The following is a 17,732-nucleotide window of genomic DNA, read 5'->3' on the forward strand; positions in this document are numbered from 1 at the left end:
GTACCCTAAGCAAAATCAAACCGCGAAAGCGGGGGCGCGGGACCTCCTGGGGTCTTTTCGCGTTTATGCGCACCCCCCCTGGAAAACAAATCTATTACGCCCACACCCTCGCCCCTCGGATACTTCTCCCCCTGTGCCACGTTCCCCCTTTCCTCCCCGCCCGCTGCTGCCTGCCCGCCTGGCTCCCCCGCTCTGCCGCTGCTCCCCACCTCCCTCGCCCCCCTTTCTGAATTTTCAAGTTTTTGTTCCTGGTTGGGTTCGCCGCGGCGTTTCCTGAGCGACTGGTGCCCCGGCGGGACTGCGGCACCGGTTCCGCGGGATTTCTCCGGGTTTGGGTGGGTCGCGCCGTGGTGGCTGGTCTGGTTCCGCCGGGGAATTCTCGGTTCCACTCCCGCGGAATGCCGGAGAGGTTTATGTTATCAGCCAGTGGGCGGGCTAGGGTTTTAGAGCCGCCGGGACTCGATTTTTTGGGGGAGTGATTTGAGCTTGTATTTGACGCCTCTCGAGTTCGTTTGGTTTGGGATTTCAGTCGCCGCGCCGAAGTTTCGTTTGATTTCGATTTTGAATTCCGACCAAAGCTTGCGGTCACTGCACTGTTGTTTCTCTCTCTCTCTCTCTCTCTCTCTCTCTCTCTCCCTCCCTCCCTCCCTCTCTCTCTCTCACTGATTTTGTGCTTATTTCTGGTAAGCTTTAATGTTCCGAGTATATTTTTGTACGGGGCCATGGGCACTGACATCGTGCTTGCACCATCGTTCCGTCCAACCGGCAATAACTTCATCGAGGCGTTGAGGTGTTGACAAGTCCGTTGGCAGTTTCATGTAACAGACAACTGTTTGATTGCTGGAAGTTTGTGGTTGTTGCATAATTGTTGGGTGGACGGGCAATAATTCATCTTCATCACCCTTCAAAAAAAATCATCTTTATGTCACTAACTCAGGTGTTCCTTTTTTTTTCGGCAATCAGGTCACATATGCTTCTACCATTGAGAGATTCCGGGCTTGACTAGGACGCATTTGGGTGGATCTGTTGAGGTTTCCGTTGTTGTTGGAGGGGAATGGAAACTCCATCAGACGCCTCAAACTCAAAGGCGGCGGCTGCTAAACCAGTGAAGCCACGGCCAGTGGCACCCACTGGTAGGTTTGCGTTGGGGACCGCCTCGTCAATCAAAAAGCGGGCTGATGGTGCGGCCTCAGCGGAGGTGCCCGCTTCCCGGTCTTCCATGATGAAGTCTACTTCATCGGTGAGTACCAGTTCGGTGCAGAGAAGAAGCAGCACAGGAACGGTTGGGAAGCAACAGGACAATGGGAGCTCAGTTGTTGCTAAGAAGGCTAGTCCGACGCTGTTGGATGGGGCAAAAAAGAGTAAGCCGGTGTCCGCCACCACTGTCAGCTCAAAGCCGGCAGTGGAAAAGAAATCATCATTGACTGAGAAGGCAGCAACAGATTCGGTGAAGAAACATGCTGTTAAGGCATCCCCAACTTCAACACTGAAGAAGGTCCAGTCAAAGACAGAGAGCTCCAATGCCAGCAGTGTCAGCACGAGGAGAGTGGCATCCAATGCTTCTCTGCAATCACCACGTTCCGTTACAAGCACTGCCATGAAGAAATCGGGTTCTCTGACATCATCGTCTATGCCTAGTCGGAGGAAAAGCTCAACTGCAGATAGCCGTGATTCAAGGTTCATGATGCTGCCACAGGTGGATTTGAAGGCTAGTGATGAAGTGGTTAGTGCTGTTCTTCTGCATCTTTTTAAACAGTCCAGATAACAGCATGATTTGGTGGTTTAGTCTGTTCAACACCTTTTCCCTTACTGTAGAGACTGGATTCAAGAGGTCATAGAGTTCGTAGTCTGAAGCAGTTGAGATTATCATCTGCTCTTGAGGTAAGCTTATCCAGCTTCCTATCTTCTCTTCTATTTCCTAGTTCTCTCTGCTTTCTGTTTTTTGGTTTAAAAAATGAACAGTATAATGTGCTAATTTTATGCAAGGTTGTAAGTAGCATTCTATGAAGTATGCATTAAGAAGACAACCTGCATTAGTTATATCCATAAAATAGCAGGAACTTCTGCTGACCAAACTTTTTTTTTTGTTTCTAGTTTGTGTATCTGAGGGACAACCTTTTATCAAGTTTGGAGGGCATTGAGATTCTCAAGGGGGTAAAGGTATTCCTTGAGCTTAATTTTATTGTTTTTCGGTTTTCCCACCATGTGTCATTCCATACATAGGCTAATCGCTTGTCTGATTCTGGGATACTAGCTTATGTCTGTTGTAACACTTGCAGGTTCTTGATTTGAGCTTTAATGATTTTAAGCTCCCAGGTTTCGAGCCTCTCAGGAATTGCATTGTCCTTCAGGTTTGTGCTATCCCCGTCATATCGATTGAGATTATAGATGGGTTACACGCACTTAACTTTTTTTTGTATACTATACCATGTAGCAACTCTATCTTGCTGGAAATCAAATAACTTCACTTGCTAGCCTTCCTGAACTTCCTAACTTGGAGGTATGCCACTATTGCTGACTTGATCCTAGCAGTTAATCTTCTCTTACTTTGACATTTAACATCTTCTGCTTATCTCTCTTGCTGCATCAGTTCCTTTCTGTTGCTCAAAACAGGCTAAAGTCACTCTGTATGGCTCATCAGCCTCGACTTCAAGTGAGTATGCTAATTGTTTTTCAACTCTCTCTTGCTCGCTCGCTTCTTTTTGCCTTAACATATCAGAATCTTCCGTGATGGCATTAACTGCTGTTTCTCTTCATATAGGTGTTAGCGGCTAGCAGAAACAAAATATCAACTTTGAAGGGATTTCCACATCTGCCTTCTCTGGAGGTCTGTTTTCCTATTTGAGTCTCTGTAGTCATGACCCATGAACCATTTATATCCTTAGGTTGTTATTATTGAACCAGTATTTCCACAAATATAGAAATCTCGTTGATTCTGGCCTTTAACCACAGGCTATTTATCCACATGTTATGTAGTAAGGTGACACATGAAGACTAAAGCTTACTATTGTTGCTAACAATGCATGGAATTTTGAACGTAAATATTAGGTAGTCCACTGATTAAACTGGACAGTGACTCTTTTGTTCTTGAACTATGATGTTATGGACAACTTATATGCATGAATGGGACAACTCAAATTATCTATGAACACAAGCTACCAGTCTTTATGGGGTTCAAACACTTTGAATCATAATTTCCTGTATAAAAATTATGTGGTTGAATCACTAATATTGATATGCCTAGATGCTAGTCTGGTACAACATGCTCACCTTGGAATCTCGGATGTTGAACTGACTGCAGCATTTACGCGTTGAGGAGAATCCACTGCTTGAGATGCCACACTTGGAAGCAGCTTCTATTCTGCTTATAGGTCCTACTTTGAAAAAGTTCAATGACCGAGGTATTTCCATACATCTTGTCACTGTTTGCTTGATCGTCTGATTTCGTAGTGAGAAATATTCATCTTAATGCCCTAACAGCTTTGGGTCATTATGCACATAATCCATTCAGATTGGTACTAGTGGGGATATATCCAGATAATCCAGCTTTTTGTTTGCATAAGAAAGGTTGCACATTATTGTTGTGATTTTTTGGAAAAGCAAGGCAATTTCAATGGTCCATCTGCATATCCATGAGCATGGCATCAGTAATGTCTACTATAAAGCACCAGCTATCGACAAAATTGCTATTCACGCCCTAAGTTGTCTGTGTGCATCTCGAATGTCATATCTAATTACTTCTATACATTTCATATTTCTGAAGTGGACATCTGATGCAGATCTGAATCCCAATGAGGCAGAGCTATCGAAGCAATATCCTGCTCATACAGCTATCTGCATTCGTGATGGCTGGGAATTTTGCTCCCCTGAACTTGCTGCTGGTATGATTTACTGGAGAAGAAATACTCTTTGCTGACATTTTCTTTGTATCATCAAGAGCTCAAGGTTGATCCCGCTATTTCATTACTTCAAAACTGTGTTTTTGGTTAGAACCGTCTTCATTCTAACACAAATGGTTTGGGGAAGGCAGTAGTTAACCAGTTTTTTTCCCCTCTATGCATACAGACAATTGTGTTGTGAGATAAGAACCTCATGTCCATATAGAGATTAGCAGGCATGTTTCCTAGTTTTTCTTCTTGAAAAGTTACTGGCTGTTGTATTCCTTTACTTTTTTCCATCATGAATCAAAACAGATTGTTGCATGACAAATCTTGAAGTCATTGAATGGACCAAGGTTGTAAATATATGTCTACCTAGTTTCTATGTGTCATTGAGAGTTCTGAGTGCAAATTATGTTGCCTGGACAGATTCAACATTTTCTTTCCTAGTCGAGCAATGGAAGAATAAGTTGCCTCAAGATTACATGGTGAATAAAGCTTATGTTGACCATCCATTTGAAGAGGATCCATGCCATTGCCATTTTAGCTTCACAAATCTTGGTAGTGAGGGTGAGTTAGCCCTCAAATACCAATGGTTTCTGGGCGGCAAAACACCAACTGATTTTGTGCCTATTCCTGAAGCATTGAGCGAGGTATGATACTCCTTTAAGTGATCTGCATCAGACAAAAACATGCTTTAGACTCCATTTTGCTGTTATGCAACCTTTTTGCCAGCTCTAAACCCTTGCTATATGTAAACATAAGGTGTACTGGCCGAAGCACGAGGATGTTGGAAGATGTTTGAAAGTTGAATGCACCCCGATACTGAATGGTGCTGAATTTCCGGCCATTTTTGCTGTATCTTTACCTGTATCTCCAGGTACATTAAAGGCTCATTTTATAAGCAGTATTTGTTAAGCCAGATTTGTCAGGCTAGTTGTTTGATAGAGGCCAAGTTTGCATATAGAATTGTATATAGTAGTATAAGTCTCCTATTGTAAAATTATGAAACCCTTTCAGTAGAAGTACTCAGAAAGTTCATTTGCTGTCCTACAATATTTTGGGTTCTTGTTAGGGAGGTGATTTAGCAATCTTATGGGTGGTAATTGTTTTGCTGTCCTGCTGGCTGCTGCTAGCGGGTCACTTAGTATAATCGATGCACCTAATCACTTTGAATCAAAACTGTAAAGTGCTGCTATATCCTATATGTTCCTTAATCTCAGGTACTGGATGTCCAAAGGTCATCAATTTGACAGTCAGCGGTGAACTAGTGGAAGGAAACATACTAACTGGAGTTCCTGAAATTGCCTGGTGTGGTGGGACACCGGGAAAAGGTGTTGCAAGGTTTGTTTACCCTATTTATTCTGTATCTATCTTGGATAAATGAACAATCTAAATGTGCTCAATTCTAAAAATTTCATGTCTAAGAAAACTGATTTGTTAATCCTCTTTCGAGTCTAGTTGGTTAAGGCGAAGGTGGAACGGCAATGCTGTAGTAATTGACGGAGCGGAGGGGATGGAATATCAGCTGACAGTCAATGATATCAATTCAAGTTTGGTATTTATGTACACCCCTGTTACAGATGAAGGCGTCAAGGGGGAGCCGCAATGTACAATGACCGATTTTGTAAAGGCTGGTATAGTATTTTGTCCCTGCGATTATCCTATGTTTGTGATAATACTCTTGTAGTCTTTTAGTTTTCTAGAATTTCCCCTCTATTAAACTAACATGTATGCTACATATTTGGTTGGGTCAAAAGCTTCTCCTCCATTTGTAAAAGGGTAGCGATGCATTTTAATTAAGCCAAAAGAAATGGGTTGCTTAAATTGTTTCACGTGATATATTTTCTCGAAATCCTTCTGATGGAAGAAGTTCCTCCTTTTTCCTAGAAAAGTCTCGAGAAAGTATGTTTTCAATAATATATGTACATTTGCAGCATTGAGCATTGGCAGTTGAAAAGTGGCATCTGGTTATAGTTATCAAATCTTCAATTCTTTATAGAACTGTTTGCTTGTTTCGATATTTAATATAATTTTTTATATGGGTACTCATGTCAGTCTCAGTTTGCAAGTTCAGGAAAGCTGTTTATGCCTGTAGGGAACTGTTACCAACCGTTTATATCCTTTCTTATGTTTATAGCTGTTTGCCTATGACATTGTTTCAGCAACACCATCCGTCAGCAATGTACATGTTCTGGGAGATATTGTTGAAGATAACATTATAATAGGAAAGGGAAAATACTTTGGTGGCCGAGAGGGACTAAGCAAACTCCAGTGGTATAGAGAGAAGGAAAATGGGTATGTGCCACTACTTGTCATCTTAAAGTATTGAATAGAGGAAAAACTTATGTGTTGGCTAGAATTTTCGTCTCCAGCAAGCATCAGAGTTCTTAAAATCACTGGCATTTTATGATATACAAGGATAATCTGTTGTGGGCTGTTGATAGCACACATTTCCATGCTTCTTGAAGCATTGATCCTGCTTACACAATGAAGTATTTCCTATATTTACATTATACTTGAAAAATCTGTAATGGTTGAACAATTACAAGTTAACAACTAAGAACACTTGAACAAACAGTGCAGCTTAATACTTAGATAGAGATGTCCTTTGGAGACTTTTGTGCTGCCAAAACCAATTCATCTTCTGATCTTCATGATTGAAAGGAACCATTCGTATGATTTCACTAGAAATGATTGAAAGGAACCATTTTGTGCAGCAACTATTGTTGGAGTTGTCCAAATAGATTGGTAGACACAGCAAGCAGTATCTGTGGACTGAACCTTTTTATCTATACGCTTTTAAGGAGCAGCTTCTGACAACTAAAGTCAACTTTGGGTCTGCTGAGTACTGATTTGTAAACAAAAAAGGGGAAACAAAAAAAATCATGTGTACAAGTGGACTGGACACCATGTAAATAACATGTCTTGTAATCTGAACTGCCAGAGAACTGGATGAACACAAGTGCAAAATCCATATAGCTAAGTTGAATGAATGTGGATACATATTTTGTGCTAATGGGCAATTATTTGTTTGTATTCAGTGAATTTCTTCTTGTGCTGTCAGACAGCATGGAGTATACACTTACTAAGGATGACGTGGGCAGGCACATCAAATTTGTATATACCCCTGTCAACCTTGAAGGTCTGTTGAACTGGCAGGCATTAGCAGTAACTTGTCTACTGCTTCGCACAAAATTATTTTGCACTAACATATACTGATTACTTCTCCAGGCCAGGAAGGTGAATCTGCTTGCACGCTAACGGATGCAGTTAAGAAAGGTACTAATGTAGTGCTTGACATTTGTGCCAGTTCTGACATTTTTTCCTTTTGGGATAAGACTGAATATATGTGCAATTGCTTTATGCTCGTCATTTGGTCAGCCCCTCCAAAAGTATTCAATTTAAAGATTGTTGGGGAAGCAAGGGAAGGAAGCAAGGTATCTGCTAGTGCTACTGTTACAGGTGGAACTGAAGGGTCCAGCAGGGTTCAATGGTACAAGGCATCTTCCTCTGAATTTAAGAATGAACATGAGCTTGAAGCCCTTAGTACATCAAAAGTTTCTAAGGTAAGATCAGCTTTGTTCTCTACTACTATCATTGATGCACTGCTCAAAACTCTAGCCATTTTTGTTTGTTTTATTATGTTTAATGTGATAGAACTGAATTGCAACCTTCTTTCGATTCTACATTAGACATTCCGCATTCCTCTCGGTGCTGTTGGATATTATATCGTTGCAAAATTTACACCTGTGGCACCTGATGGTGAAATCGGTGAACCAGCCTATGCTATATCAGATGGCGTTGTGGAAAGTAAGTGCATATCAGTCAACCTTATCTTTTTTGCTAAAAGGCTTCTATTCTGTGTCCATTCTGGCAATTATGTTTATTATGTTCACATGTCGTGGCCATTCGTACTTCTTCCCATTGGTCCATATCTTCCCACACTCACTGGCTTGTCTGTGCTAAAATGCTTTGTTTGAGTGTTCATTCTGGCAATTATGTGTTCTATGTTCATAAATCATGGCCATTCATAGTTCTGACTGGTCCACTATCTGTCCACACTCAATGGCAACTATTGGGATTATTTTATCTGAATGACCTAGTAGGGGAGAAATGATAGTGCTTAACTGCTTATTCTTCTACTGGAGTATTTCCATAAATTTAGGTACCAGTAATTTTTCCTTGGATATTGCTGTTGCTGCAGCACCATTTGAACTGAAATTAAATCAAGACTTAACATTCAATGTTTTGCAATATATAGGATAAGTGAAACTCTGAAGATAGGTCAAATAATCTGCAATCCTTTTTCTGTAGAAGTGACTTGTAATCCTTTTGTTTTTAGCTGTCAAACCATCATTTGGGGAAGCACAAACTTGTGGTTTTGCAAATCGTGCTGCCATTTCTATCTTTAAACAGCATCGTTCCCTTTCCTTGTTGCAGCACTGCCACCGAGTCTGAACTTCTTAACAGTGACTGGCGAATTCTGCGAGGGTCAGATATTAACGGGATCTTATGGGTATATTGGGGGACATGAAGGAAAGAGTTTATATTGTTGGCATCTTCATGAGGTATGTTATGTATGTACTGTATTTTCTTGGTTTCTATTCAGTGCTGAGCAGCAGTGCTTGTTCTTTAGCCACCTTGCTTCACTGATATAAAATTTGACAGACTGAAGATGATGAAGGCAGTCCAGCTTCGGAGGCTTCTGGTTCACTACAGTACCATGTTTCAAAGGAAGCTATTGGAAAGTTTGTTTCTTTCAAATGCACACCTATCAGGGATGATGGTATAGTTGGTGAGGCAAGAGCATTCATAGGAAAGGACAGAGTTACTCCAGGTGCTTCTGTTTTCTATATCTGTCTTGAACAATTTCTTTGAAATGGAAGACATCATTCTATGTCATGAAAGAGATCTCTTTATTTGCTTCCTTGACCTGGATGACAGGAGATGCATATTTAGAAACTAACTACTGAATGAACTTGGATTCTCTATGAAATAGAACTCAAAGAACAACAACAACAACAACAACAACAACAACATACCTTTTTTTCCCAAGCAAGTTGGGGTAGGCTAGAGATGAAACCCGAAAGAAATAAGTTCAAGGTTCAGGCACATTGATAGCTAGTCTCCAAGCGCTCCTATGCAAAGCTATCTCTTTAGAGATATTTCAATCCTTAAGGTATCTCTTAACCGGCTCATCCCACGTCATTTTAGGTCTACCTCTACCCCTCTTTACATTATCGACCCGCTCAAGAACCCCATTACGCACCGGCGCCTCAGGAGGCCTTCGTTGAACATGTCCAAACCATCTCAGTCGATGCTGGGTAAGTTTCTTCTCAATTGGTGCCACCCCGACCCTATCCCGAATAACTTCGTTCCGGACTCTATCCCTCCTTGTGTGCCCGCAAAACTACCGCAACATCCGCATCTCTGCTACACTCAGTTGCTGGACATGTCGTCTTTTTGTAGGCCAACATTCAGCACTGTATAACATCGCCGGACGAATTGCTGTCCTATAGAATTTGCCTTTTAGCTTTTGTGGCACCCTGTTGTCACAAAGAATGCCAGAAGCTTGCCGCCATTTCAACCAGCCAGCTGAAATTCTATGCCTAACATCTTCATCAATGTCGCCATCCTTTTGTAGCACCGAACCTAAATACCGAAAAGTATCCTTCTGGACCACCACTTGCCCATCTAGACTAACGTCTCCCCCCTCATGCCTAGTTGCGCTGAAATCGCACATCATGTACTCGGTCTTTGTCCTACTAAGTCTGAACCCTTTCGACTCTAACGTGCGTCTCCACAACTCTAACTTCCTATTAACCCCTGCCCTACTCTCGTCAACTAGCACCACATCATCAGCAAAGAGCATACACCAAGGGATCTCACCTTGTATATCCCTTGTGACCTCATCCATCACTAAAGCAAATAAATAAGGGCTCAATGCTGACCCCTGGTGTAGGCCTATGTTAATAGGAAAGTCAGTGGTGTTGCCATCACATGTCCGGACAAATGTCGTCGCATCCTTGTACATATCCTTAATGAGGGTAATGTACTTAGTTAGGACTTTGTGCTTCTCCAAGGCCCACCACATGATATTTCTCGGTACTTTGTCATATGTCTTCTCAAGGTCAATGAAGACCATGTGCAAGTCCTTTTTCTGCTCCCTATATCTCTCCATCAATTGTCGTATTAAGAAAATCGCCTCCATGATTGACCTTCCAGTCATGAACCCAAATTGGTTTTGGGTCACACTTGTCACTCTTCTTAGGTGATGCTCGATAACCCTCTCCCAAAGCTTCATCGTATGGCTCATCAGCTTAATCCCACGGTAGTTAGTACAACTTTGAACATCGCCCTTGTTTTTGAAGATAGGTACTAATATATTTCTCCTCCATTCTTCCGGCATCTTGTTTGACCGAAAAATGAGATTAAAAAACTTAGTTAACCATACTATTGCTCTATCTCCTAGGCATCTCCACACCTCAATGGGGATACCATCAGGGCCCATCGCTTTACCTCCCTTCATCATCTTTAAAGCCTCCCCGATCTCTACCTCCTAAATTCTCCTCACAAAACGTCTGTTGGTATCGTCAAAAGAGTCATCTAACTCAAGGGTAGGGCCCTCACTCTCCCCATTAAACAACTTGTCGAAGTACTCTCTCCATCTATCCATGATCTCATCATCCTTCACTAGCAGTCGATCTGTCCCATTCTTAATGTATTTGATTTGGTTGATGTCCCTTGTCTTCCGCTCGCGGATCCTAGCCATCCTATAAATGTCCTTCTCCCCTTCTTTCGTGCCTAGCCGCTGATACAGGTCATCATACGTCTTACCCTTTGCTACACTCACAGCTCGCTTTGCAACGCTCTTCGCTAATTTATAGCTCTCGATGTTGGCTGCACTCTTGCCAAGGTGGAGGCGCTTGAAACACTCCTTCTCCTTAATAGCCCTTTGCACCTCGTCGTTCCACCACCAGGTGTCTTTCCCCTCCTGTTTGCCTCCACTACTCACGCCAAACACCTCTGAGGCCACCTTCCGAACACATGTTGCCATCTTTAGCCACATGTCATCTGCGTCTTCTCCTTCTTCCCAAGGCCCCTCATCTAGCATCCTTTACTTAAACGCTTGTGCCGCTTCCCCTCTAAGCTTCCACCACTTTGTTCTCGCAATCGTGGCACGTTTGTTCCGGTGGACACGTACCCGAAGACGAAAGTTCGCCACCACAAGCTTGTGTTGAGGGACAACACACTCCCCAGGTATCACCTTACAATCTAAGCAATCACGTCTATCCTCCCTCCTAGCAAGGATAAAGTCAATCTGGCTCGAGTGTTGTCCACTACGAAACGTCACAAGATGGGATTCCCTCTTCTTAAACACGGTATTCGCTATCAACAAGTCGTAGGCTAACGCGAAGTTCAACACATCCTTCCCCTCTTGACTCCTGCTACCATACCCAAAACCCCCGTGCACTCGCTCGAACCCTACATTAGTCGCACCCACATGGCCGTTGAGATCTCCTCCTATGAAGAGTTTCTCGCTGGTAGGCACGGTACTAACCATGCTATCTAGATCTTCTCAGAATTGCATCTTGGTGCTCTCACTAAGGCCTACTTGAGGGGCATAGGCACTGATTACATTCAAAACCGAATCTCCAACTACCAACCGGATTAGGATAATCTGGTCGCCTTGCCTTCTAACCTCTACGACTCCATCCTTAAGGCTCCTATCAATCAAGATGCCTACACCATTCCTACCCGGAGTTGCTCCCGTGTATCAAAGTTTGAAGCCAGTATCCTCAACCTCCTTCGCCTTCTGGCCCTTCTATTTAGTCTCCTGAACGCATAGAATATTTACACGCCTCCTAATTGCTGCATCAACTAGCTCTCGCAACTTACCCGTTAGGGACCCTACGTTCCAGCTACCTATACGAATCCTAGTTGGCTCGGTTAGCTTCCTTACCCTTCGCACCCGTCGAGGGAAGTGCGAAGATCCTTGCTCATTTTTCACTACACCCGGGCGTAGATGTAGCGCGTTATTCAGGTGACGACCCGACCCTTGCTCACTTATCATCGTACCCAGGTCACGATACGACGCGCCCTTGGGGGGATGGCGACCCGGCCCTTGCCCATTTATCACCACACCCGGGTTCCGATGTAGCGCGTCGCTAAGAGGGTTACGCCCCAACGAGTTTCTTGTGGATTTCAAATCCATTAGAGTGGCTATTTTTTATGCTGGTTTGCCAAAACCTAACGCAACCCTCCTCCTTTACCCGGGCTTGGGACCGACTATGCTGAGACGACTCAGGAGAGAGAGTCTTCCAGTCAGCATAGGCGGAGTTAGAACTCAAAGATAGAAAAATAAAAGAAATAGAAGAATGATTGTACATTGTTAAATTACTTTGTAGTTTCCTGCTTACTTCTGCTCTTTTTTGTGTTCAAGAAAAAAACTTCAGTTGTTCTATTTGTACATATGAATCCATATGTCTTTCCTTGGTTGCTGTTGCGTTACGGTCTTGACACCTACGACTGAACAAAAATTCTTCATACATAACAACTTTGTTTCAATTTCTTTGCGCTGCTGACAGGAATGCCAACATTACTTTCTCTTGAAGTAACTGGTGAGGCCATTGAAGGAAAAACTATGGCTGCAAGCAAAAGATATTGGGGAGGAGAAGAAGGGGACACAATGTTCCGCTGGATACTGGTAGGCTGCTCTTATTAAGTAGTTAAGTACTGCTTTTCCTTTTTACGTGGTAATGTATGTATTACTAATAACCAGATTATACCTTGACCAATTAAATCCTCCATATAAATTCTTCCTAGGTTTCAACTCTTAGGGTACTTTGGACTGAAAGCTTTGTTGTTGTTGTTGTAGGCAAGTTCTGATGGAACTGAGAAAGAAATTGAAGGTGCAACAAGTTCATTGTATACCTTGAAATGTGATGACATTGGCTTCTACATATTTGTGTTATGCAAGCCTGTTAGAAATGATGGAGTTCATGGTTCTTTGGTGTCGACAAAAATGATTGGTCCTATTATACCAGGTAGATAAGTTGACAACTACTGCATATTTGGAAAATATACATTTTTCTTTACTGTGTTGCTTGTGCACACGCGCACTCGCATGGGTGACTAAAATTTACACCGAGTGAACAAACTCTTCACATCTTTGTGTAATGTATGTACTTATTTACAGGGCCACCAACATGCCAATCCCTTGAACTAGCTGGCTCTATGGTTGAAGGTGGTCGTTTGACCTTCCATGCTGAGTATACTGGAGGGTGAGATATACACTGGTTTTCCAGGTTATCATCAATATTATATACTTGCTAAATTCTTTCTTCTTATTCTAGTTTGAGGGGAAGTTGCATCCAAGAATGGTTCAGACTACATGGTGATGGTCGCAAGGAAAAGTTGACTGCTGATGGTCAGTTCATTGTCTTGTTAGGACATATGCTATCACACAAGACTCCAATATTTTCTGTCCTTTTCTCTTTGCAGAACTAACAGTTAATTGTTTTCTCAAAATAGAATATTTAGATCTTGATCTAGCTGATGTCGATTGCCGGATTGAACTGGTATATACACCTATACGAGAAGACGGATTACAGGGATCACCTAGGAGTGTTATTTCGGATACCATCTTACCTGGTTCGTGTTTTTTCACAAATTGCCTTATTGTAGTTGTAAAACATGGCTTCTAACTTTGTACGGTTTGTCACAAAAGGCTTATTATTTTTTGCTTGGGGGTAGGATTACCACAAGATTGTGGCATAAGCAACCATTTTACGTGATACAGAGATATAAATTCTGTGGTCTGTGCTGTGTACATACATGATAAGAATATAAGATAAAAACAATGTGAAACAATATCCTTCTAGTCTATGTATTGATTATATGTTAACACGCCCTTTCATGCAGGGGAGCCCAAGGGTGTCAATCTTATTCTACCTGAGTGTTTTGAGGACAATGAAATTTCTCCCATCAAAACCTACTTTGGTGGCAAGGAAGGCACTGGAAAGTATACATGGTTTCGAAATAAAGAGAAACCTGATAACTTGGAATTTGATCTGATCGCTGCATCTTCAGAACTTGTTGGAGAAACCTTGTGCGTTCTTTTACTTGCTGTATCAAATTTGTAAGTGTTGGATGATTCATATAAGGAAGTAATCCCTTGATGGATTTTGTAAACAGAAAATACAAGCTTTCCTTGGATGATGTTGGTTCCTACCTGGTTCTTTATTGGGTTCCTACGCGATATGATGGAAAGACTGGTGACCCAGTGATGGCTATCACTGATGACCCAGTCATGGCAGGTTGCCCCTTGATATGTTCCTGCTTGACATTTTTGTATGTTTTTGCACTGCCTCCAGATCCTAACTCTTTTCATAATCCATGCAGCTTTTCCGTCTGTTTCGGATGTTCACTTGGAGCAGAAAAATTCAGACATATATTGTGGACTAGGCATCTATTATGGTGGATATGAGGGATCAAGCTTGTATAGGTGGTACAGGGAATCTAGTGATGGAACCAGAATTCATATAGATGGTGCTGATTCAGTCACATATGAAGTGATGGATGCAGATTACAGCTGCCGCCTATTGTTTGGGTAAATTACTTTAGTCCATGTATTGTATTTACACACTTTTTATATGACTCAGATGCATTGCTATATTCCATAGTAGTAAGGTAAAACTATCCATATATGCATTAGTTTACAATGAACACTATATAAAACAGTAGAACATTCTAACAGGGTGACTTAATAAGCGATTTTGTCATTTGGCAGATATACTCCTGTTCGCTCAGATGGGATAACTGGTGAAGAAAAGCTATCTGAACCATCTGATGTAATTTTGCCAGGCAAGTCTCTGACCACCACCACGCTTACAGCTGTATACCCCAACATAACTTCTCTGGCCCTGGGCGTCCCACATCTTTGCAGTTTCGTGTAACCACATGTATTATCAATTTCCTTTCAGAACCACTCAAAATTGAGACACTTGTTTTCAAGGGAAATCAGGTTGAGAGAGAAACACTAACTGTTATTGAGCAAATTCCAAGCAGTGAGGTCCAACAACATATATGGAATAACTATAAGAACGAGATGAAATATCAATGGTAAGAAGCAAATCTCCCTCCCTCCCTTACTTTGCTAAATGTGTATGTAGCACTTACTGTGAATCTCTGGATGCAGGTTTGTTTCCAGTGGATCAGGAGAGAATCAGTCTTTTGAACCATTGGCAACCCAGTGCTCTCGCTCATACAAAGTACGCTTTGAGGATATTGGTCGTTGCGTGAAGTGTGAATGCTTTGTTACTGATGTATTTGGAAGATCTAGTGAGCTGGTATCTGCTGTGACTGCTCCTATTTTGGCAGGTCTTTTGTTTTCCACCTATACCTCGTTTTTCTTAATACCAAAATAGCTTGCATTTTACAACTCATGAAAAATTATTTCTGTAACGAGAAAAGATTCTACCTTTGTGAAGCGTTTTACAATTCATGAAAGTTATTTTTCTAGACCAGTATGATTTGGATTTTAAAGAAGTATGACTGACTCAAAATAGGATCTGTTCTACGCTGATACCACTGCATCCTTGACTATCTGTTAGGGTTTGTATGTATTGTATTTTTTCAATCCAATATCTGTAGGTCCTGTCATCTTCACCGAAGTTCTAGTTACTCTAGCGCTTTATTTTGAACTCCGATTTTTTTGTTAGTTCAGTGTATACATGCTTCTGTCATATTTCTTGATGAATCTGAGCATACTGCAGACTAAAGAAAACACTCTTGGCTTAGTGTCTATGCAACGTTGAACTCTTACTTGAAAGTCAAATTACGGTGATTGCATTGTTTGTCACTATGTTTTATTAAAGAATGGTGGAATATGTATTATTATCATTAAACAGTTTGATATTTGGTTTTAATAGGAAGGCCTAAAATTGAAAAACTGGAGATTGAAGGAAGAGGTTTCCACACTAACTTATATGCTGTTCGGGGTACCTATAGTGGAGGCAAAGAAGGCAAGAGTAAAATACAATGGCTCAGATCGATGGTCGGAAGTCCTGATCTCATCTCTATACCTGGTATGACTTTGCTGTAAATATATAATGCTAGGGATGTGTGTACACTTTAACTGTATTGTAATGTTTAACTTTAATGTGCATGAATGTTTGCCCAAGTTTTGGTGCTTGTATGCAATATCCATGTACTTTGAAGTTAATATAACTGAACTAACTTCTTGTGCAGGAGAAATTGGAAGAATGTATGAAGCAAATGTTGACGATGTTGGGTATAGACTTGTTGCAATTTATACACCTGTGAGAGAGGATGGAGTTGAGGGACAACCTATTTCAGTTTCAACAGAGCCGATTGCAGTTGGTACAGTCAAATCACCTACCATACCGTTTCCTGTTCATGTTCATTTATTGTTGATTCCTGCAATTTTATCTGGTTTTAAGCACTAAGTGCTACTGCTGTCATCTTATGCAGAACCTGAAATTTACAAGGAAGTGAAACAGAAGCTGGACGATGGTTCAGTCAAATTTGAGGTGACACTTGATTTAATTTATAATGGTGTTATTTGCTGGTATTTTAGAGCCATCATAGTGAGCTATAAGCACTGCTGTTGGCTGTTGCTGAGAATGAGCGTTTCTTAGTCTGTTATTTCCCCTCCAAAACCTAGTGCTGATAGACTCCACTCCACAGTAGAGTGGCCATTTCTTTGAAAAGCAACAATTTCAAGCCTAATACCGCCCAGTTTGTGCTATTTCCACAACAATTCTTTACCTATCAGTTATCTTCAATGTAATTTATTCTTTGTTTCTGCCTGAACAGGTTCTGTGTGACAAGGACCGAACACCCAAAAAGGTTCGCCATGCCATAACCTGCACGCTCACCCTGGACTTAAGCTATTCCTAACAACTAACACTTCCATTTTGCAAACACAACAGGCGCAAGTAATGGGACATTTGGAGCGCAGAGTTTTGGAAGTCAACCGAAAGAGGATTAAAGTAGTAAAACCTGGATCCAAGACATCATTCCCCACTACTGAAGTACGAGGAGCATATGCTCCACCTTTCCATGTGAGTTCTTCAAGTGACTAATAAGAATCTATTACAGGTATATATTTTCTCGACTTTTAGATGTGGAGATGATGGTAAAAATCAATTGAATCTTGCAGGTCGAGCTGTATCGCAATGATCAGCACCGCTTCAAGATTGTTGTCGACGGTGAGAGCGAAGTCGACCTGATGGTGCAGACGCGGCACATGCGGGACGTCATCATCCTCACGATCAGAGGCCTCGCCCAGAAGTTCAACAGCACCTCCCTCAACACGCTTCTCAAGATCGAGGCATGAGGGAGGAGGAATAGGGATGTCTACCTGAAACACCTGACACTGTGAAACCAACTAGTACTAGGGATGTTGTACCATATTACAATTGCCGGTTAGAGTGCGTGTATTTAGTAGGATTTGAAGCGTGGCAGACTGTGTGTGTGGCCGTGTGGGATGGCTGTGCGTGTTGCCTTACAGGTTTTTGCTGGTTGATTTATGGAATCAGGAGCAGCATCAGCTGGTTGCTCCTCTGACTCGTTGTGAAATGTACATAGGAGTGTCAGAGTGAGAGAGTGGTGTTGCTTGGTGCTGTATTTATGCACAGGTTGTGTGTTGTCAGCTGCCATTTCTGACTCTAAGCATTTGATGAGGTAGTTTTGCTAAATTTTCTGCCATCTCTGTATTTGCGTACGTGTTATGCGGCGAATGTAAACTCATCTACTTCGTAGGAAAAAAAAAAGCGAACTTGTGCCGGCCAATGCGAGGTTGTACATTGAAAAGCAAGGCTTATT

At 41.9% G+C, this 17,732-nt stretch overlaps 1 protein-coding gene across 2 annotated transcripts; it reads left to right on the top strand.

The window, feature by feature from the left end:
- The first annotated feature begins 648 nt into the window (after positions 1–648).
- On the top strand, positions 649–17,605 carry LOC120661832 (187-kDa microtubule-associated protein AIR9-like). 2 transcript variants are annotated; one of them, XM_039940822.1, is made up of 38 exons: positions 654–790; positions 964–1,723; positions 1,816–1,881; positions 2,095–2,160; positions 2,280–2,351; positions 2,435–2,500; positions 2,591–2,653; positions 2,762–2,827; positions 3,302–3,401; positions 3,780–3,881; positions 4,308–4,531; positions 4,644–4,758; positions 5,102–5,222; positions 5,340–5,515; positions 6,044–6,176; positions 6,923–7,023; positions 7,113–7,160; positions 7,263–7,447; positions 7,574–7,691; positions 8,322–8,449; positions 8,550–8,718; positions 12,470–12,588; positions 12,760–12,928; positions 13,081–13,165; positions 13,238–13,311; positions 13,416–13,535; positions 13,806–13,992; positions 14,079–14,200; positions 14,286–14,493; positions 14,674–14,747; positions 14,867–15,005; positions 15,082–15,263; positions 15,815–15,970; positions 16,134–16,265; positions 16,377–16,435; positions 16,722–16,754; positions 16,838–16,969; positions 17,068–17,605. In XM_039940822.1, the coding sequence occupies exons 2-38, from the start codon at positions 1,055–1,057 to the stop codon at positions 17,242–17,244; spliced, it is 4,956 nt and encodes a 1,651-aa protein (XP_039796756.1). In that variant the 5' UTR covers positions 654–790; positions 964–1,054; the 3' UTR covers positions 17,245–17,605. The 2 variants fall into 2 exon arrangements, with proteins under 2 accessions (XP_039796750.1, XP_039796756.1); XM_039940816.1 differs by having other exon boundaries at positions 649–1,723.
- Positions 17,606–17,732: the final 127 nt, after the last annotated feature.

Source organism: Panicum virgatum, chromosome 2K (assembly GCF_016808335.1).
Source record: "Panicum virgatum strain AP13 chromosome 2K, P.virgatum_v5, whole genome shotgun sequence".
NCBI lineage: Eukaryota > Viridiplantae > Streptophyta > Magnoliopsida > Poales > Poaceae > Panicum > Panicum virgatum.